This window comes from Phyllostomus hastatus, unplaced genomic scaffold, assembly GCF_019186645.2.
Source record: "Phyllostomus hastatus isolate PE091 unplaced genomic scaffold, TTU_PhHast_1.1 phas_contig_36, whole genome shotgun sequence".
In the NCBI taxonomy this organism is placed as follows: Eukaryota; Metazoa; Chordata; class Mammalia; order Chiroptera; family Phyllostomidae; genus Phyllostomus; species Phyllostomus hastatus.
Window position 1 is genome coordinate 3,129,384 of NW_025333862.1, and position 23,901 is coordinate 3,153,284.

The following is a 23,901-nucleotide window of genomic DNA, read 5'->3' on the forward strand; positions in this document are numbered from 1 at the left end:
ATATTCTTCTGAATCTCATAGACAGTCTGAAACCTCTTCCATTTCAAAGGTGATTTTAGCTTTGGGAAAAGCCAGAAGTTGCAGGGCACCAGATCTGGGCTGTTGGAGGTCTGAGTCACCTGGGTGGGTGGTTTGATGTTTCACAAAAATGATTCTGCATGTGACATGATGCATGAGCAGGTACATTGTCATGATGAAGCTGCCAATCACTAGTTGCACAAAGCTGCAGCTTTTTGAATCATCCAAATAGTTTCCAAGGAGGAATGTTCAAGATTAACACAAAATTTGATGCAGATTTGTTGCTCTGCTTGCGCTGTCATTTTGTATGTGACAGCCACACAGTACACATGCTCACTCAACAGCACCCCCACTGACTAGTACAGTGAAGTCATCATTGTTCACACATTCACATTCCAGTCCACTGTCCTTGGTTGCCAGGTTGTAGTGCAAATTGTTCTCATTGTATTAACGATAGCTGGACTTTTCCCAGACAGACCTCAGATATTCTAGACTCATTCTCATTCTATTTATTGTTTCCATGTGGATTAATAGAAATGGTGACAATAAACAGCCTACATCAGTGTTTTTTCAACCTTGGCAATATTGACATTTTGATCCAGACAATTCTTTGATGTAGGGGGCTGTTCATATGTATTGCACGATGTTTAGCAGCATCCCTGACCTCTTCCCATTAGATGCCACCTCTCCATTTGTAACAATGAAAAGTGTTTTCAGACACTGCCAATTGTCCTCTGGAGGTGTGTGTGTTGGGGGGGGGCAACATCGTCTATCCACCACCATTCTGGTTAAGAACTACTGTTCAACAAGTGTTAGACATATGCTCAGAAAGAGCACAACATACAATTAACTACTTTTTTACTTCTCAGTAAAAGGTCACAGCCAACTGCCAAGATGTCCTTTTTTGGAATCATTACACATAAATGATGAAGGAAAGAAGAATGGAAGATACAACATCCTGTATATGTCTATATCTTAGTATTTATTATATTGGAATAATCTGTTTAATGTATATTACCTGCCTCTGTGACCAGACTGTAAGCATCCTGAGAACAACAAAAAAAAATGAGTCCTATGAGTCTAGTTCATTTTTCATTATAATATGATGGTTAAGAGCATGGGTCCTGGAATCAGACTATCTTGGTTCAATTCCTGGCTTTACCACTCATTACTGTGTAACCTTGAACATATTACTTATTCTTTCTGCTTTTGTTTTAGTATTTATGGTTCTCAGTTCTGTGGATTTGGACTGAAACTACACCACCAGTTTTCAGAAATCATTAGACTTCTCTATATAGAGAAGTACATAGTGAGTTATGCTTGTATATCATATTATAGTATACATAATTGCATAAGCCAATCCCTTACAATAAATCTCTTTCTGTATATTTATACATATCCTATTGGTTCTGTTTTTCTGAAGAAACCTAATTAATACAGAGTTACACAAATAAAATGTTTAGATCTAATTTAATTAATACAAATAAAGTACTTAGCTACTACTTGGAAGATTAGTAAGAATTCCAATGAGCATAATTGCCTATATTATCTTTAGATCCATAACACCAAGTACTATGCCTGTTATTGAGATGTTTAACAATTGCTTGTTAAACTAATTTTATTGTACAAAAACAGCAGTAAAATAAGGACTGGACTTATGATATAATTTTTGGAAGTGAAATCCTATTTGTTAAATATGAAAGAGTAAAGAATATAGAAGGAGCCTAAAATAAAAAAAAAAGCAGTTCCAGAAGAAAATTTTACTTGTAGCCTAATGGTCTAAAAGTAGAAGATAATCAGTGTGCATGAGAGAAAACACAAAACTATATTACTGGCCTAGCTTTCAAGAAATATGATTTTAAGAAAAACAGGTGCCTATACCACTGTAAGACAAGAGAACTTCCCTGAAGATTTCTTGAGGAAGGAGAAATAAATATGAGTCCAATGAGAAATGAAGAATACAGAGATATAGACTCAAGCCATACCCATGCCCAGTTACAATTTACACCCTTTCTCCTTGTGAAAATGGGGCCTATTTTATAAACACAATGAGATATTGTTTGGCAAGAGTGTCCTCAACATGTGCTCGAAAGGAGAGGGACATCTATAACAGACACACAGTCACTAAGATGGCAAGTTTCTCAAAGGTAAATACCATGTCTTACTCAATTTTAAATCCCCACAACACATTGCTCACATTTGGCATTTAGTGTAGGATGAATGAATGAATCAGAAAAAAATGTATATGTAAATGTTCCTAGTTTTCTCCTCTTTATGACTTCCTACTAGTCAAAAATATTTTTATACTTGTACTTCCCACTTAGTTCTCCTTTTTCTTACTTCTTAAGATTAGTTTGGACTGAACTGGCAGGAAGGAAAGGAGGAGTTAAAACAACAAGGGCCATTCTGATTGGTTTAGGAAATAAGTATGATACAGCATGAAGGCTTAAAGGAGTAAGAATCTCTGAGCAGCAGATGGATGGGATGGTTTGAGAAGACTGAAAAAAGCAGGAAAGGGGATTGTAGGAAATGTTGCTATAGCTTATAAATCATATACCCTTTAACATCTTTTGAGACACTGTAAGTAGAAATTTGAGTTACTGTCTAATTACTTATGACCAATGAGCTATGTTTTTTATATATGATAATGTGTGCCAAAACTGGATCAGTAGAGCCCTGTCCTATGGCTGGATCCTGAATAAATAAACAAAAGGTCACTATTATGTCATAGAAGGTAGAGGAGCAGTGAAGGAGATGCCCAAGAATTCTCAAAAAAAAACACACAAAAAAACAAAAAACCCCCATGCAGAGGGTTGGTCCCATAGTCACTCAAGTTTTCAGATATCTATAAATCAATGTAAATCAGCTAAGGGAAACAACCCAGCATGGACCAATACACATGTTTTAAAATAGCAAAAGAGGAGTAAATTTTGTTATAAAATACCTAACAAATGAATGGCCTGGAGAGCAACATAAACCTGAAGATAGAAACACTAGAAAGAATGGTTGATTGACCATACAAGAAGAAAAGAAAGGTAGTCTAGTTTTCTGAAAGAATTCTATAATCCATTCCCAAATTAAAGAAGAAAGATGGATTAGTTTTACTCATAGGAATTACAAAATTAATGCAGAATGTAATACAATTTGTGGTATCAAGATGGTAACTTAGTCAGCTAACAGAATTGCTTAATAAGTTCAGACTGACTGATATTTTACTGTAAAGTGTACTTATGTATTTTTTATTTTAAAATAAATTGACAAAATCTTCATTTGTCTTCCTGCCAATTTTTTATTTTAAAAGGTAGGGGAAGCAGCCTTAAGGAAAGCTACTATTTTGATTTAATTCTAACAGAAAGAAGTAGCTGGGTATATGTCTGGGTGCTTAAGACAAAGTAACTGTGTTTACCTGTAGTTTACAATAGAAAATAAAACATGTATTTTCTGTGCTTACCCATTTTTCTTGTCTGTAAAAAATGCAAAATTAAAATAGGGAAAAATCAGATTAAAGGAAGTCATAATTTTATACCAAAGAGTCTATAGGTTCTAAAAATGAAGTTTGATTATTCTAAAAACAACTCACATGGTTTCTAGTAAAATTCTTAAGGATGGGAAAAGGTAAATTTTAAAAATATTGACATGGACTTACCTGAAGCTCTCTGATAAGATCAACTATATTCAAACCTCTACAGATATTTTTAGGAACTTATTTGGCAATAAATATCAATACCGAAGATTTGTGTCATGGCTAACAAGATAAACAGAGTACCATTTCCTGGGATGGAAAGTCTAGTGAATTCAATAAATCAGATTACAATGAGTCTAGGCCTAAACTGAAGGTGAGAAAGAAAAGAATTAATGTAAACTACTCTTTTAACATATGTTAGTGTGAATGGGAAAAAGAATGGTAAAGGGGCATGAAAGGTAAGGACAGTTTTTGGTGATTAGTTTTTAGTTTTATGTAAAGAGGAAAAAAGCAAGCTATGGTAGATCAAGGGAAGGAGCCCGTGGCCAGGGATACATGGGTTAGAAAGAAGGTGCCTGATGGGCCTGGACTATAGAGGGTTCAAAACAGAGTTAAATGCACACGTCTTAGCTGGGAGAGAAGATACCTCATCTTCTGAGGGAAAAAAGAAGGATAAGAGTAGATTGTAGTTTGGAGGCGGCAGACAAGAAGTTGAGGGCATTCTTGCTTGATGATTTCTAGTCCCCATCTCTCAGTGAAGCAGGAAGAAAGTGCTTTGCTGAGAGAACAGAGGACTGAGGTAAGGATCTTGAAAGATAAGAATGAAAGTTTCAAATCACCACTGTAGAAAAGGAGAGATTTTACAGGGTCAGTAAGACTACTCCAAGATCCTAACTTGACTAAAACGATATTATAATTTCTTCCCTCTTTTTATCCCCTCCTTCTATTCATCCATTTATACATACAAATACACATCAATTTATTCATTTATTCACTCATCTAATAAAGGTAAACACCATGTGCTTGGCTCTGTGGTAGGCACTATGCATATGACAAGACATAGCTCCTTCCCTCAAGATACGTCCTTTCCAGTGGATAAAAATAATTAATAAAATGATTTTACTATTGATGATAAGTGTTAAGAAAAGGGAAGTATGGAAACCTAAGGGGACACATAAAAAGGGAGAACATACTTGAATTTGGGGGTCAGGAATGGATTCCATGGAAAGTATGAGTGGGAATTATTATAAAAGAAATTAGCCAGGGAAAGATGGAAACTGGGAATAATAGAGGAAAAATAGCACCAGGTCCACAAAAAACACAATATTCATTTGAGAAAGTGGAATTAGTTCAGTTGATTAGAACAAGACTAGGGGAGGGTAGCATTAAAGAGAAAACAATAGGTGCCAAATTGTGTAAGTGTGCTAAAGCCCATAATACCAAGCCTAGATTTAATATGTGGCCTAATTGCTGTTTCAACCTCTCCCAGATACATAACCTTTTTTTAATTCCCTCTTGAGGACATGCTTATTGATTTTAGAGAGAGGGAAAAGGAGAGAGAAGGAGAGAAACATTGACGCGAGAGAGAAACATTGATCAGTTGCCTCCCACACGTACCCAGACCAGGGATTGAACCAGCAATTTAGGCAAGTGCCCTGACAGGGAATCAAGCCCAGGACCTTTTGGTTTGTGAGATGACGCTCCAATAAAGTGAGCCACACCAGCTAGGGATCCCAGAAACATAACTTTAATCACCAGTCTGGAATTTTCTGGTCAATACCAATGAGGTAATCTGAATGGAAACCTGAAAGGGAACTTTCTCCATAAAGACAGCCCTTCTTTTTCTTGGTGGACTACAGTTTGGGTTGCTACCTGAATCTGTGGCTCTCAAGTTGTAATCTTTTGTTCAAATAAATGCTGTTTATTTTTTATCACAGCCTGAAATTATTTTTGGTTGACAGAGACTTATGCTCAGAGTTTCTGCTGTACTCTCTCATTTGCCATGGTGGCTACTGAAGACTTTTTAAAAGAAGAATAATATAAGCAGATAACTATTTTAGAAAATTTATACCAATAGCAGTGTGGAGAATAGATAGAAGAATAGAATAAAAAGAGCAGTTAGGATATGATGCCATTGTAATAATTGGATAAGAAAAATGGTGTGTCCTGGCTGGTGTGGGTCACTTGGCTGGAGCACTGTTCAGTAACCAAAAAGTTGCAGGTTAGATTCTGGGTTAGGGCACATGCCTTGGTTGCAGGTCTGGGCATGGCAGTCCTGAGTCTGGGTGCATATGATCCCTGGTCCAGGAACATATAGGAGGCAACCAATTGATGCTTCTCTCCTGTACCAATGTTTGTCTTTCTCCCTTACTCTCTCCCTTCCTCTTTCTCTAAAAAGCAATGAAAAAAAATGTCCTTGGGTGAGGATAAAAAAGAGAGAGAAAATGGTGTATTGATCTACCATAGGAAGTTTACTTTGTCGGTGGAGATGGATAAAATGAGATATATTTGAGAGATATTTTTGAACACAGAATTAATAGGACTTATTTATTGGATGTGTCAAGAGAGAGAAAGAAAGAAGTTGAGGGTGACTCCTAGAATTCTTGCTTGAGTAACTGAACATAGAGCTGCCATTTTCTGAAATAGGAAATAATGGCGGAACAGCAGATTATAATATTTTTTAGAAGTCTGTAAATTTTTGACACTACTCCAATCAAGAGGTAGAATATCATCAAGAAAAAAAGAGAGAAGACCCAAATAAACACAATCAGAAATGAAAGAGGAGAGATTACAAGTGACACCACAGAAATACAAAGGATTGTAAGAAATTACTATGAAGAACTGTATGCCAAGAAATTTGAAAACCTAGGTGAAATGGACAAATTTCTAAAAAAATAAAATCTTCCAAAACTCAATGAAGAAGCAGAAAGCTAGAACAGACCAATAACAGCAGATGAAATTGAAGCAGTAACAAAAAAACTCCTGACACACAAAAGCCCTGCACCTGATAGTTTCACAGGAGAATTCTACAAAGCATTTAAGGAACAGCTAATCCCTATCCTTCACAGACTATTCCAAAAAATCCAAAAAGATGGAAGACTCCCAAACTCTTTTTATGAGGCCAACATCATCCTAATTCAAAATCAGATAATGACACAACAAAGAAAGAAAACTTCAGGCCAATGTCATTGATGAACATTGATGCTAAAGTCCTCAACAAAATACTGGCAAACTGCATCCAACAATACATTAAAAAGATCATACACCATGACCAAGTGGGATTCATTCCAGGGATGCAAGGATGGTACAATATTCTCAAATCAGTAAATGTAATACATCACATAAACAAAATCAAAGACAAAAACCACATGATCATATCAATAGATGCAGAAAAAGCTTTTGATAAGATACACTACCCATTCATGATAAAAACACTCTGCAAAGTGGGAATAGAGGAAGCATTCCTCAACATAATAAAAGCCACATATGAGAGACCTATAGCCAACATCATACTCAATGGGCAAAAATTAAAATCTTTCCCACTAAGATCAGGAACAAGACAAGGCTGTCCACTTTCACCACTTTTATTCAATATAGTACTGGAAGTTTAAGCCACAGTGATCATACAAGAAAAAGAAATAAAAGGCATGCAAATCGGAAGGAGGAAACAAAACTGTCACTGTTTGCAGATGACATGATAATGTACATAGAAAATCCTATAGACTTGGGCAAAAAGCTGATTGACCTAATAAATGAATTTGGCAAAACAGTGGGATACAAAGTCAATATCCAGAAATCAAAGGCATTTTTGTACACCAACAATGAAACAGCAGAAGCAGAAATCAAGAAAAAAATCCCATTCGATATAGCAAAAAGAAAAATAAAATACCTAGGAATAAACCCAACCAAAGAGGTAAAAGACCTGTATTCAGAAAACTACATAACACTGAGGAAAGAAATCAAGGAAGACAAAAACAAATGGAAACATATACCGTGTTCATGGACTGGAAGAATTAATATCATCAAAATGTCCATACTACCCAAAGCAATTTACACATTTAATGCAATACCTATTAAAGTACCAATGGCTTATTTCACAGACATAGAACAAACACTTCAAAAATTTATATGGAACCATAAATTACCCATAATAGCTGCTGCAATTTTGAAAAAGAAGAGGAAAGTAGGAGGGATCACAATACCTGACACTAAACTATACTACAAGGCCACTATAATCAAAACAGCCTGGTACTGGCATAAAAACAGGCACATGGACCAATGGAACAGAACAGAGAGCCCAGAAATAAACCCAAGTCTCTATGGTCAATTAATATTTGGCAAAGGAGGCAGCAACATAAAATGCAGTAAAAATAGCCTCTTCAACAAATGGTGTTGGGAGAACTGAACAGTTATGTGCAAAAAAATGAAACTCGGGCACCAACTTACACGTTATACAAAAATAAATTCAAGGTGGTTAAAGACTTAACTATAAACCATGATACCATTAAAGTCCTAGAGGAGAACATAGGTAGGAAAATCTCAGATATTTCATGCAGAAACATTTTTACTGACATGTCCCCTAGAGCAAGGGACATAAAGGAAAGAATAAACAAATGGGACCTCATCAAAATAAAAAGCTTCTGCACAGCTAAAGAACACAGTATCAAAATAAAAAGAGAACCAACTGTATGGGAAAACATATTTGCCAATAATACCTCAGACAAGGGTTTGATCTCCAAAATATATAAAGAACTTACATGACTCCACTCTAAGAAGAAAAGCAACCCAATTAAAAAATGGGCAAAGGACTTGAACAGACACTTCTCCAAGGAGGACATACAGAAAATCCAATGACACATGAAATGATGTTCAATATCGCTAGCCATCAGAGAGATGCAAAGTAAAACCACAATAAGATACCACTTCACACAGGTCAGAATAGCTATATAAACAAAGCAACAAACAACAAGTGTTGGAGAGGTTGTGGAGAAAAGGGAACCCTAGTGCACTTTTGGTGGGACTGCAGACTGGTACAACCACTATGGAAAACAGTAGGGAACTTCCTCAGAAAACTAAAAGTGGATCTGCCTTTTGACCCAGCAATTCCACTTCTGGGACTATATCCTAAGAACCCTAAAACACCAATCTAAAAGAACCTTTGCACCCCAATGTTCATAGCAGTACAATTTACATTAGCTAGGTGCTGGAAGCAACCTAGATGCCCATCAGTAAATGAATTGATCAAAAAACTATGGTACATTTACACAGTGGAATTCTATGCAGCAGAAAGAAAGAAGGAGTTCCTACCCTTTGCAACAGCTTGGATGGAGCTGGAAAGCATTATGCTAAGCGAAATAAGCCAGGCAGTGAAAGACAAATACCAGACAATCTCACCTTTAACAGGAACCTAAACGACAAAAGAAAGAAACAAGCAAAATATAACCAAAGACACTGAAATAGAGGACAGACTGACAGTGACCCAAAGGGAGAGAAGAGGGAATTTCAGGGGACAATGGGAAGGGTCTACAGGAACAAACTTAAAGGACACATGGACAAAAACCAGGGGAAGGGTGGTAATGGGAGGGAAGTGGGGAGGGATGGGTGGGTGGGCTGGAATGAGAGTAAAAGGGAGAAAACTGTACTTGAAAAATGATTAAAATAAGAAAAAGAGATAGAGTCTAAGTCCCCTCCCTTTGATGACTGCCTCAATAAAACAGAATGCCTCAGAACAGTTACTTTCAAAGCTAGATTAAAAAATATCAGGCAGTATTTGCCTATTTTTCCTGGGTTTAGTCTTACTCAGCCTAGGCACCAGCCATGTGAATGATGAAGACTTAGAGATGATCTCAGTCCCCACCATGATCTGGAGACTAGCACATGAGATACCTCGAGGTGCTGAGCTCATCCTACCTCCACATTTGTGGTCAGAATAAATGATTGTTACTAACTTAAGTCAAAGTATTGTGGTAGATCATAACACAGAAATAGATTTCTGGAACAAGATGATGAGTTAGATTTTAGATATGTATTTAGGGAGTCTGGGGGAGTTGTCTAAGAAGCAGCTAAACATTCAGGTCTGGGGCTCAGGAAAGAACTTTGGGCTTTGAAGTTTAAAATATTCTTCTCAGGCTTGACTCAGATTGTGTTGTGTCACAATTACAAAGCAATTTCACATTCTTTATTTTGATTTAACGTTAATAATAACCCCTTGAAAAAATGCAAGGCATATTATTATACCATTATAGAGTTGAGAAAGCTGAAACTCAGGAAACTTTTGTGATTTATAGAAAGTCCCATGTCATCGAACTTAGAGATAACATAGGTCTTCAAATTTCTATTACATGCTGTTGGCACTGAATTCTGCTAAGTGTTGTAGGGAGATGGGGAAGATGCCTAATAGTAGAGGGTACCCTGAAATCAGAGAACTGGAAACTCAATTCTGAGGAGGGATAAAACAGGAAATTTAAAAGTGCTTCTTAAATTTTCCACAAAAGCATTTCTTACCAAGGAGAAGAGAGCTACTGTACTCCCAGGAAATCTGGATGTATTTCCAAAAGGAAGTTCCTTGAAGTCATTGATTCATATAATTAACAATTATTTATTGATGCCAGTTATGTTCCAGGCACTGTGCTAAGGTCAGCATTAGACATGGTCCCTGTCCTCATTGAGCTCAAAGAAATAATGAAACAAAAAAATCACCAATAAGGAAGCCAGAACCAGCCCATGGCTGAAGAATGCACCTTAACTCTTAGCAACCAGATGGTAGGGAGTTCAGAGTGACTTTTATACTGAAGCACCTGAGGCCTCTACTGAGACCCTCATTTAGAGACCCTTCACACAGCAATCCTTTCCAACTTATCTTTCCTACAATTTGATCTCTCTTTGGGACAATGCCATTATTTACCTAGGCTTAGGAAAGAACACCTTGCACAGACAGAAGCCTCACAGAGCAGCAAAGTGTACCTGAGCTTAAAGATGTGGCATCTATCAGTGTGGAGCTTCCTGTTATTTAAAATGCAAAAAAAAATACTTCACAGACCACAGGCCATGGGACTAAATATGAGGGGCCTACTTCCTCATCTCCCCGTGGTTCAGTTTTTGCCACGTCCCATTGAGAAAAGACATAGAACCCGATAATCCAAGGCTAAGAAAAGCTTCCCAACTCATCACTGCTCTGCTTCCAAGATGGAAGTGCCTATGGCCTGGAGGCCATACTTTACTTCCACAATTGTGTCTTTGGTGCACAATCACAGACAAACAGTTTATGGAACATACCTTGAACATTAGTCTCCAAGAAACAAAGAGGCAGCAGTAGAAGTTCCAGAGCCAGACACAACTTCAGCCCTTTGGAGCACATTCCAGAGCTTCTCAGGAATTCTGAAGCCAGGCAAGAACCAGACTGAAAATAGACTGAGGGCTTCAGTGCTCTTGATTTCATGGCCGCGGGTGAGCCATAGATCTTTCTGTTTCCCCGGCAGCTGTGGGTGGGGCCTGGAGACCAAAAAACAGGAAGCCCTATAGATTTTTAAAATTAGACTTTATTTTTTTAGAGCAGCTTTTAGGTTCATAGAAAAACTGAGAGGAAAGTACAGAGATTTCCCTTATATCTCCTAACCCCAACATGCATAGCCTCCCCCATTATCTACATCTCTAACCAGAGTGGTACATTTGTTACTATTGATGAACCTACATTGACACATCATTATTATCAAAAGTCCATACTTTACTTTAGGTTTCACATTTGGCTTTGTACATTCTACAGATCTGAACAAATGTATAATGACTTGTGTCCACTATTTATAGTACCATAACAGAATAGTTCCACTGCACTAAAAATCCTCTATGCTCCTCTTATTCATCTCTCTTTCCCTAAATCTCTAGCAACCACTGATCTTTCTACTGTCTCCATAGTTCTGATTTTTTCAGAATATCATATAATTGGAATCATATACTATGTAGCCTTTCAGATATTTTTCTTTCATCCTTCTCCCTTCCCCCTAACCTGTCCTCCTCCTCTCAAAAAAAATTTTATTAAATTTTTTTGGGTGACATTTGTTAATGGGATCATATAGGATTCAAGAGTACATTTCTATGATACTGGATCTATATATTGCACTGCATGCACACCACCTACAGTCACACCATCTTCTGTCAACCATAAGTTAGGCTGTTCCCCACCCATTTCCCTCTGGTGACCACCACATTGCTGTCTGTGTCCATGATTTTCAGTTTTATATTCCACATGTTAGTGAAATCATGTGGTTCTTAGCTTTTTTCTAACTGACTTATTTCAGTTAGCATGTATTATCAAGGTCCATCCATGTTGTCACAAATGGCAGTATTTTTTCTTTTCTTGTGGTTGAATAGTATGCCATTGTGTGTGTGTACCACATCTTTATTCAATCCTCTATTGTAGAACACTTTGGTTGCCTCCATGTCTTGACCACCATGAATAATTCTTCAATGAACATAGGAGTGCATGTATCTTTGCAAATACACGTTTTTGAGTTTTTTTGGGTAGAGAGCCAGGAGAGGGCTTCCTGGTTCATATGGTAACTCTATTTTTAACTTTTTGAGGAACTACCAAACTGTTTTCCATAGTGACTGTACCAGTCTAATTCCTACCAGCAGTGAACGAGAGCTCCCTTTTCTCCACAACCTCTCCAACACTTGTTATCATTTGTCTTGTTGATAATAGCCATTCTAACAGGTGTGACATGGTATTTCATGGTAGTTTTGAGTTACATTTCCCAAATAGCTAGTGAGGTTGAACATCTTTTCATATATCTGTTGGCCATTCTTATGTCTTCTTGGGGAAGGTATCTGTTTAGGCCCTCTGCCTATTTTTTCATTTGGAGTATTTGCTTGGTGTTGAGTTTTATGAATTCTTTCTATATTCTGGATATTAAACCTTTGTCAGAGATGTTGTTTGCAAATATGGTTTCCCACTCAGTCAGTTGTCTCTTTGTTTGGTTGTCAGTTTCTTTTGCTATGTAGAAGATTTTCAGTTTTATATAGTCTCATATATTAATTTTTACCTTTACTTCCCTTGCCTTTGGAGTCAAATTTATAAACTGAATCATGTAATTTATTGTTTAATATCTTATATTTAAGTCTTTGATCCACTTGAATTAATTTTTGTACATGGAGACAAACTACTCTAGTTTCATTCTTTTGCATGTAGCTTTCCAATTTTCCAAGCACCGTTTATTGAAGAGGTTTTCTTCTCTCCATTGTGTGTTTCTGGCTCCCTGGTCAAAAATTTCTGTGCAAATACATGTGGTTTTGTATCTGGGCTCTCAATCCTGTTCCATTGATTTTTGTGTCTGTTTTTCTGCCAGTACCATGCTGTTTCAATTATCATTTCTCTGTAATACAATGTGAAGTCAGGTAATGTGATACCTCCAGCTTTGTTCTTTTTTTCTCAAAATTGCTTTGTCTACTTGGGGACTTTTGTGGTTCCATATAAATCTGTAAATCTGGTGGATATTTTTTGTTCTATTTCTTTTAAAAATAACATTAGAATTTGAGTAGGGATTCCTTTGGGTAGTATGGCCATTTTAACTATGTTGCTTCTTTCAATCAATGGACATAGAATATCTTTCCATTTCATTGTATTTTATACAATCTCTTTTAATAATACTTTATAGTTTTCAGTATATAGGTCTTTCACATGCTTTGTTAAGTTTATCCTGAGGTTCATTCTTTTGGTTGCAATTGTAAAATGAATTGCTTTTTCATATCTTTTTCTGAAGTTTCATTGTTACTATACAGGAAAGCAGTGGATTTTTGTACATTGATTTTGTGTCCTGCTGTTTTACTGTATTTGTTTATTGTTCCTAATAGTTTTTTGGTGAAGGCTTTAGGGTTTTCTATGTACAAAATAATGTCATCTGCAAAGTGACATTTTTACTTCTTCTTTCCTAATTTGAATGCCTTTTATTTCTTCTCTTGCCTTATTGCTGTGGTAAGGACTTCAAGAACTATGTTGAATGAGTGGTGAGAGTGGACATCCTTGCCTTCCTCCTGACTTCAGAGGAAAAACTTTCAGTTTTTCCCATTGAGTATGACATTGGCTGAGGGTTTGTCATATATGGCCTTTATTATTTTGAGGTACTTTCCTTCTATTTCTATTCTACTGAGTGTTTTAATTATAAACTGATGTTGTATCTTATCGGATGCTTTTTTTTCTGTATCTGTTGTTAAGATCATGTGATTTTTATCCTTTCTTTTGTGAATGTGGTATAATACATTGATTGATTGGCATATATTGAACCATCCTTGTGTTCCTGGAATGAGATCCACTTGATTGTGATGTATTTTTAAAACTATATTGTTGTATTTGATTTGCTAGTACTTTGTTTAGGATTAATGCATCTGTATTCATCAGAGATATTAGTCTATAGTTTCTTTTGTGTGTGTTATCCTCTCCAGGTTTTGGTATTAGGGTGATGTTTGCCTCTTAAAATGTGTTACAAAGTATTTCCTCTTCTTCAATATTTTGGAAGAGTTTGAGAAGAATAGGTTTTCAATCTTTGAATATTTGGTAAAATTTACTGATGAAGCCACCTGGTCTTGGATTTTTATTTTTGGGGAAGATTTTGATGGTTGCTTCAATTTCCTCACTGCTGATTGGTCTATTTAGATTTTCCAATTCTTCATGATTTAGTCTAGGAAAGTTATATATTTCTAGGAACTTACCCATTTCTTCTAGGTTATTGAATTCAGTCATATATAGTCTTTCATAGTATTCTAGTATGATCCTTTGTATCTCTGTGATGTCTGTGGTAACTTCTCTCTCTCTTTTTTCCTTAGCGACTCTAGCCAGGGTTTTGTAAATTTTATTAATCTTTTCAACAAACCAGCTCTTGGTTATATTCATTTACTTTTTTCTTTTTATTTAAATTATTTTATTGCTGTCCAATTACAGTTGTCTGTGTTTTCTCCCTACCATTTCCCCTACTCCCTCCAAACCCACCTACCTCCCTTGCTTCCACCCTCCCCCTTGGTTTTGTCCATGTGTCCTTTATAATAGTTCCTGAAAACACTTTTCCCCACTGTCCCCTCCTTGCTCACCTTTGACTATTGTTAGATTGTTCTTAATTTCAATGACTCTGGTTATATTTTATTTGCTTTTTTCTTTTGTTGATTATGTTCCAGTTATAGGTGAGATCATATGGTATTTGTCTTTTACTGCCTGGCTTATTTCACTTAGCGCAGTGCTCCCCAGTTCCATCCATGCTGTCCCAAAGGGTAGAAGCTCCTTCTTCCTCTCTGCTGCATAGAATTCCATTGTGTAAATGTTCCATAGTTTTTTGATCCACTCATCTGCTGATGGGCACCAAGGTTGCTTCCAGCACTTGACTATTGTAAATTGTGCTGCTATGAACATTGGGTGCATAGGTTCTTTTGGATTGGTGTTTCAGGGCTCTTAGGGTATAATCCCAGCAGTGGAATTGCTGGGTCAAAAGGCAGATCCATTTTTAGTTTTCTGAGAAAATTCCATACTATTTTCCACACTGGCTGTACCAGTCTGCATTCCCACCAACATTGCACTAGGGTTCCCTTTTCTCCACAACCTCTCCAACACTTGTTTTTTGATTTGTTTATGTTGGCCATTCTGACCTGTGTGAGGTGATATTTCATTGTGGTTTTAATTTGCATCTCTCTGATGGCTAGTGATGCTGAGCATCTCTTCATGTGTCTCTGGGCCCTCTATATGTCCTCCTTGGAGAAGTGTCTGTTCAAGTCTTTTGCCCATTTTTTAATTTTTTTGTTTTTGTTTTCCTGGAGTGGAGTCATGTGAGTTCTCTATATATTTTGGATATCAAGCCCTTGTCTAAGGTGTCATTGGCACATATGTTTTCCCATACGGTTGGCTCTCTCTTCATTTTAATGCTGTTTTCTTCAGCCATGCAAAAGCTTTTTAGTTTGATGAGGTCTCATTTGTTCATTCTTTCCTTTATGTCCCTTGCTTTAGGAGACATATCCATGTAGATGTTGCTGTGTGGAATGTCTGAAATTTTCCTGCCAATGTTTTCCTCTAGGACTTTTATGGTGTTATGACTTATATTTAATTTTTGTATAGTCTTTTGTTGCCTATTTTATTCAATTCTGGTCTAATTTTTATTATTTCCTTTCTTCTGCTGATTTTAGGTTGCTTTTGTTCCTCTTTTTCTAGATCTTTAGGATGTTAGGTTTGTTAGGTTGTTTACTTGGGATTCCTCTTGTTTCTTGAGATAAGCCTGTAATGATATAAAGTTTCCTCATATTACTACTTTTACAGCATCTTAGAAGTTTTGATATGTTTTACAGTCACTAACATTTGTTTCTTTCTATATTTTAAGTATATTTTATTGATTATGCTATTACAGTTGTCCCACTTTAGTTCTCCTCTTTCTTCCAATCTTCCCTGCAGCCCCTACCCTCTAGCAATCCTCCTTCCTCTTAGTTCATGTCTATGGATTGTACATATAAATTCTTTGCCTATTTCTTATACTATTCTTAACCTCCCCCTATCTATTAAATGTCTATCAATTATGCTTCTTATTCCCTGTACTGTTTTCCCCATTTTTCCTCTCCCCCTCCCCACTGATAAATCCTCCATGTGATCTCCATTTCTGTGATTCTGTTACTGTTCTAGTTGTTTGTTTAGTTTGTTTTTGTTTTTGTTTCTTTTTAGGTTCAGTTGTTGATAGTTGTGACTTTGTTATCATTTTACTATTCATAGTTTTGATCATCTTCCTTTTTTAGATAAGTGCCTTTAATATTTCATATAATAAGGACTTGGTGATGATGAACTCCCTTAACTTAACCTTATGTGGGAAGCATTTTATCTGCCTTTCCATTCTAAATGATAGCTTTGCTGGATACAGTAACCTTAGTTGTAGGTCCTTGCCTTTCATGCCTTTGAATACTTCTTTCCAGCCCCTTCTGACCTGCAAGGTTTTTTTTGAGATATCAGCTGATAGTCTCATGAACACTCCTTTGTAGGTAACTGTCTCCCTTTTTCTTGCTACTTTTAAGATTCTTTCCTTATCTTTAATCTTGGGTGATGTAATTATGATGTGCCTTGGTGTGTCCCTTCTTGGGCCCAATTCTTAGGGATTCTCTGAGCTTCCTGGGCTTCCTGGAAGTTCATTTCCACCACCAGATTCGGGAAGTTCTCCTTCATTATTTTTTTCAAATAAGCTTTCAATTTCTTGCTCATCCTCTTCTGCTTCTGGTACCTCTATGATTTGCATATTGGAGTGCTTACAGTTGTCCCAGAGGTTCCTAATCTTCTCAACATTTTTGTTTTGAATTCTTGTTTCTTAATTCTGTTCTGGTTGGATGTTTATTTCTTCCTTTTGTTCCATATTGTTGATTTGAGTCCCAGTCTCCTTCTCTTCACTGTTGGTTCCCTGTATATTTTCCTTTATTTCACTTTGTATAGCCTTCATTTCTTCCTTCATTTTGTGACCAAATTCAGTCATTTCTGTGAACATCCTGACTACCAGTTTTTTGAACTCTGCATCAGATAGGTTGTCTATCTTCTAATGCTTTGTTCTTTTTCTGGAGTTCTGATCTGTTCTTTCATTTGGGTCATATTTCTTTGTCTCAGCATACCTGGTATATTTTAAAGGGTGGGACCAAGGTTTGGGTTTTTGTTTGAGAAACCCTCTTTTCCACCTTGTGTTGCTGTCTTTGGGGGAAGGGTCAGAGAGGGAGCAATGCCACTCAGTTGCTCTGCTCTAGCCCTACTTTCCATCACTTCCCACAAACAATTGTGCCCTTTCAGGTGCTGATTCACAGGTAGGTGAGTTTTTTGTACATTCTAGGATCCTATGGGCCCCTCCAACCAACTTTCCTGTGAGTCTGAGAGTTTCTCCTGCCTTCACAACCCCCACAAGATTTTACAGCTAGAGATTTTTGAGTCTTTGGTTCCTCAGTCAGCCAGCCCTCACCTCACCTGGGCAGTCAGCTGCCTTACCACAGGTCTTGTCTGCCTCGTTGCCCATCTCACCCCTCCTACCAGTCTGGATGAATATTTCTTTATCTCCTTGGTTGTCAGAGTTCCATGCAGTTTGATATTCTAGCAGTTCTGGTTGTTTATTGTTTTTAAATTTGCTTTTTTCTTTCTTTTGGTTGTGTGAGGAGGCAAAGCATTTCTACCTAGGCCTCCATCTGGGCTCTAACATTCTATATATATTTTCACCTCACCTTTTGTTTATTCTAGTCCCAGTCATCTTTAATAGTATGTTGTGTAACCTCCATGTATTTTTGGGTTCCTTTATTTTCTTTATACAGTTATAATTTCAAGGTATTACGGTCAGAGATATGTTTCATATAATTTCAAGCTTATTGAATTTGTTGAGGCTAATTTTGTGACCCAACATCAGGTCTATCCTTGAGAATATTTCATATGTACCGGAGAAGAGTGTATAATCTGATATTCTGGGATTAAAGGCCCTGTATATGTCAATTATGTCCACTTGGTCTAATGTGTCATTTAAGGCTGATATTTCCTTTTTTTTTTAATTTTATTGATTTATTTTTAGAAAGAGGGGAAGGGAGGGAGGAAGAAGGGAGAGACACATCAATGTGTGGTTACTTCCCACTGAGAATCTGGCCCACAACCCGGCACATTCCCTGACTGGGAACTGAACCAGCAACTTTTTGGTTTATAGGCCAGCACTGAATCCACTGAGCTATACCAGCTAGGGTGATATTTCTTTATTGATTTTCTCTTTGGATGATGTGATGTATCTAGAGCTGCCAATGGAGTATTAGGGTCCATAACTATGACTGTGTTTCTGTCTGTTTCTCCCTTTAGATCTGTGAGTATTTGCTTTCTATATCTTGGTGCACTCCTCTCCATGTGGCATCAGCTTGGGAGGAAGCAATAACCCAACTTCAGTAATCCTTCTCACTCCCTGATTTGGTGCATATATTTTAAAAAGTATTATGTCTTCTTGAAGAGAAGATTCAAGATAGTGGCAGATTAGATGGAAGCTATACTAACCACTTCCCAAGACCAAACTGGAATTATAACTAAATAATAGAAAAATTATCCTGAATAATCAAAGGAAGACTAGCTGGAGAGAAGCCTTATAAAAAAATAACTTTCAAAGGAAACCACATGACCACACTGAAACTGAAAGGAAGTTCAGAGTTGCAAGAGGGCTGGCTGTGCTCCCACGGGTAGCAGTTGAAGTTCCGGAAAGATATTTCAGTAGCCAGAGTGGTTTCCTCTAAGTATGGGGTCTAGACCCCAAGTTGAGTTCCCCAGCCCAGATCACCAGAACCAGGAAAGGTGCTCATATAACATCTGGTTGTGAAAAGCAATGGAGTTTCTGTCTGACAAGGAGAAACAACTAGAGATGTAGAAACCCTCTCAAAGGGGCAAACACAGAATTTCATTTGAAGCTACTTACCCTGGGATTGTGAAGGGAGGCCAGAGTGGACTAGAGCCACATGAGAAAAGTCTTGGGTTGGTGGTGCTGGAAAGAGAGCTTGAGGGTCAGCCACCGGGATTCCTGTGTTGCATCATCCCCCTATACTGTAGAAGCCATATTTCTTGGTCAGAGCATTCCTCTCTTTGTGGCTTCAGCCTAGGAGGAAGCAATAACCTAAACCTCAGTAATCCTTGCCCACCCTGTGGAACTTTAGCTTCATTCAGTGATTAAGTCTAAAAACCTACAGGTAGAAGCAAACCTCTGGGAGCTTTGAGACTGTAGCTGACCTTCCCTGGGACCAGGGCTGGTAAAAGCTGGCCTTGGTGTCCAGCCTGGTTCTTTCTGCACACACCCAGGTCCTGCAGAGGGAGCCAAAAGCTGTGGGTTACTGATAGCTCCAAACGGGATGTCCAGGATCAGTTACAGACAGCATCTGGCACAGGCCTGCATGAGAGCCTATGTAGATACACCTAATACATAGAAACAAACACAAAGATGACACAGATACTGGCCAGCAATATCTGCAGTACTGCAGATGGTCGAGATATGAGAGAAATACACACAGACTACTGAGTCTTGTGAAGGAATAAGGATGGCATGGCCACTCTCTCTAAAGGAGAGAGAGCTCCTCGGAGTGGCCTGGCCACTCTCTCAAAGGAGAGCACCCCACGCTGTTGCCTAAATAGGCTTTTATTAGGTTTTGGGTAGGAATACAGATACAGCTTATTAACCATTGTCTGGCAATGAGGATCAAACAAATAGATAATGTTCAAAGAGCTAAAAAGGGCTCAAACTGAGTTGGGGTCTTATCACATAAAAAACTACAGAACTTAAGGGGCTAAATTAATTTCCTGCCTAGGGCCTTCATAATCTAATTAAGAGCATCTTCAGCAAAGCAGGCTTCACAGGATTTTACATATCTTTTTTTTCAGGCCTCATCACCCTGGGAATCCCACCATTCCCAGCATAGGACTGCACCGCCTCTTGTCATTGTTACAGGCTTGAGTCAGGCAGAGGAGACAAGTCAGCTGAGAGGTTTCAGACTTCTCGCAGACAGAATGAGGTCTCAGGCTTTGTCAAAGATAAGGGGTGAGGGTCGATCACCCCCATTTTCCACAGCCCCCTGAGTCCTTCCCAGAGGGCCTTCTCACGTAATCATGCCTGTCTTAGATCCATCCTCCTCTGAGGAAACTTATCCGTCATTGGTTAACCAACCAAGCAATGGGGACCAGAAGGGGCATTCTTGTCAGGGAGATAAGCTTGTCTCCTAAGTGTCTCCTGGTCTGGAGGTCTCTTACTCAGCCTTACTCATTAGGGGTTACAGCTTCCTGAAACCAGGCAGGGTGGTTCCCAACACAAACAGGAAGCTAAAGAGGGGAGAAAAAGAAACAGACCCTAAATGAAGGAGCAAGAGAATTCTCCATAAATGAGCTAACTGACATGGAGGCAAGCAATTTATCAGATATAGAGTTTAAAGTAATGATTATAAGGCTTCTGAGCAGCATGGGTATAAAGACATAGAAACCATTAAAATAGAAATAAAGAGTGCAGTCAGAAATAAAGAATTATTTATCTAAAATAAATAATATACTAAAAGGAATAAACAGTAGGTTAGATGAAGCAGAAATCAAATCAGTGATTTGAGAGACAAGAGGGGAAAAACACCCAATCCAAGCAGCAAAAAGAAAAATGAATTAACAAAAAAGAATAGGAGCTTCCAGTCAAAATGACAGTGCAGATAAACATAGCTTGTCTCCTCACACAACCACATCAAAATTACAACTAAAGAATAGAAGAACCATCATTCATAATTTTCAGAAATCAAGCTGAATGGAAGCCCTATAACTGCAAAATTAAAGATGAAACCAGCTATAGAGCTAAAGAAGAAACCACATCAGGACGGGCAGGAGGGGCAGATACATGTAATGGGTGGGTCCCACACCCATGTATGGTGGATAAATATAAGGGGGTATATCTCAGAATGAGGGATTCTGACACCACATTAGGCTCCTCAGCTCAGAGTTCCAGTGCTAGAAGGACAAGTCCCCATATCTCCTGGCCATAAAAACCATCAGGATTGAGGCTGTGGAAGACAGAAACTTCTGGAATCTCAGGAAGTTCCCCTTAAAGTGCCCACACAGAGACTTATTTGGACTCACTCCTTTTAGGCTCCAGATTGGGAGCAGCAGATTAAAAGGCATCAGAGATATATGGGGGGAACTAACTGTCTAGCATCAGGGTGAGAGTTGTGAGGACTCTCTCCAACACAAAAGTGCTGGCTAAGGCCATTGCTCCTTTTCTGAGCTCTCCTTCTCCAAGAAAGTTGGAAGGCAGATACCATATCTGAGACTCCATCAACTTAGCTCAAACTTTGTCCCATCCTGGTGATTCCCAAAGACCCTGCTGCACCCAACTTTCAGGCCTACCCAAGCTCTTTCCAGGGGCTTTCCCATACAAATGGCTTGTATTGGCCCATGTTTTATATTTTCCTAAATTCTCTCAGACAAGCAACATATGACTTCAGTGAGGCCCATACCTCTTGCTAAGTTGCCCCAGGGCTGGAACTAGCAGAAGCCAGCTTTGGTTCAAAATTTGGCTTTGCCAGGCCACCACTAAGCCCAGGATAAGTAGCAACAATCTTTAGATCGATTTGTAGCTTATGCTAGGTAACCTAGGCGTAACACACTGGTGGCTGACCATGCATATGCCAGCAGCAATCAAGGCCTAACTACAACAAGTGGGTGAATACAGTCCAAATGATGGGTACATACTGAGTACCCAGCTTGGATAATAGGGGAGCTGTGCCACTGGATTCTACAGGACACCAACTATATTAGGCCACACTTCCAACCTGGGAGATGTAACAGCTCTACCTAATACATAGAAACAAACACAGGTAGGCTGCCAAAAAGAGAAGACAAACATGGCCCAAATGATAGAACAAAAGGAAACTCCAAAAAAAAAGGACAAAATGGAGACAAGGGATCTACTAGATGCAAAGTTCTAAACATTGGTTATAACTCAATGAACTTAGTGAGGACCTCAACAGCATAAAAAACCCAGTCGAAAATGAAGGATACACTAATGAAATAAAGAAAAATTTGTAGGGAATCAACAGTAAAGTGGATGAAGCTGAGAATCAAATCAACAATTTGGAATGTAAAAGAGAAAAAAAAACAAAAAGAAAAAAAACAGAGCAGCAATAAGAAAAAAACTTAAAAAGTGAGGATAATATAAGGAACCTGTGTGACAATGTCAAGCATACCAACATTCATATCATGGGGATACCAGAAAGAGAAGAGAAAGAACAAGAAATTGAAAACCTATTTGAAGAAATAATGGCAGAACACTTGTATAACTTGGTGAAGAAAATAAACATACAAGTCTGGGAAGTGCAGATGACCCCAAACAAGATGAACCCAAATAGGCCCAGACCAAGACACATAATTAAAATGCCAAAGATTAAATACAAAGAGAGAATCTTAAAAGTAGCAAGAGAAAAGCAGGTAGTTACCTACAACAGAGCTCCCATAAGACCATCAGATGATTTTTTTAAATAAACTTTGCAAGCTACAACAGATTGGCAAGAAATATTCAAAGTGATGTAAAGCAAGGACCTACAGCCAAGATTTCTATACCCATCAAAGCTGTCATTTAGAATCAAAGGACTGATAAAGAGCTTTCCAGATGAGAAAAAGCTAAAGGAGTTCAATACCCCCAAACCAGAAGAAATTTTAAAGAGTCTTCTTTAAGAAGAAGATCAAAATTATGAACTATTAAAATGGCAATAAACACATAATATCAACAGTTCATACCAAAAATAAACAAACAGGCAGAACAGAATCATAGATACAGAGAACATTTTTATAGTTGCCAGATAGGAGGGAGTTGGAAGGAATAGATGAAAAATGTGAGAGGATTAATAATTATGAATTGGTAGTTATAGAACAGTCATGGGATGCAAAGTGCAGCATAGGGAATGGAGTAGTGAAAGAATATATATGCATGATTCATGAGCATGGAAAATGGTGTGGGGATAGCCTGAGAAAGTAGAGGGAGCTTTGTAGAGAAGTGTAAAGGGGGAAAAGTTGGGACAACTGTAATAGCATAAACGATAAAATATAACTTTAAAAATAAAAATACATAAAATAAGGATAGTTTAAGAAACATTTGGAACAACACAAAGTGTAATAATATCCACATCACAGGGGTACCAGAAGGAGACGAAAGAGAAAGAGAGGAAAGCAAGGGATTGAGAGCATATTTGAAGAAATAACGAAGAAAAACTTCCCTAACCTGCTAAAACAAAAATACACACAAGTCTGAAAACACAGAGAGTTCCAAACAAGATGGACCTGGAGAGGTCCTCTCCAAGATGCATAATAATTAAAATAGCAAAGCTTAAAGACAAGGAGAGAAATTTAAAAGCCACAAGAGAAAAGCAGTTAGTTATATACAAAAGGGCTCCCATAAAACTATCATAAAATTTCTCAACAGATACATTTCAGGCCAGAAGGTATTGGCATGAAATATTCAAAGTGATGAGAATCAAGGACTCACAACCAAAGCTAAATTACCCAGGAAGTCTGTTATTTAAAATTAAAAAGAAATAAAGTTTCCCTGGCAAGAAAAAGCTAAAAGAGTGTGTTATCACCAAACCATTATTACAACAAATGTTAAAAGGCCTGCTTTAAGAAGAAGAAGAAAAAAGGAGAAGAAAGAAGAAAAAGGGAGGAAAAGGAGGAGGAGGAGGAGAAAATAAAAACAAAAGAAAATAGTTTAACAATAAAATGGCAATAAATACATGTCAATAATCACTTTAAATGAAAATGGCTTAAGTGCTTCAATAAAAAACATAGGGTAGCTGAGTAGATTAGAATACAAGACCCACATATATGCTGTCTCCAAGAGCCCCACATCTGAATGAAAGATATGCAAACACTGAAAGTAAAGGGTTGGAAAAAGATATTTCATGCAAAATGG

General features: G+C 37.7%; 1 protein-coding gene across 1 annotated transcript in view; it reads right to left on the reverse strand.

The window, feature by feature from the left end:
- Positions 1-10,956, reverse strand: part of CD48 (CD48 molecule) — a 28,957-nt gene extending 18,001 nt beyond the window's left edge. The window contains exon 1 of the mRNA XM_045841483.1: positions 10,757-10,956. Within this exon, the coding sequence (XP_045697439.1) occupies positions 10,757-10,919 (163 nt within the window). The 5' untranslated portion in view covers positions 10,920-10,956. The remainder of the gene's footprint in view (positions 1-10,756) is intronic.
- Positions 10,957-23,901: the final 12,945 nt, after the last annotated feature.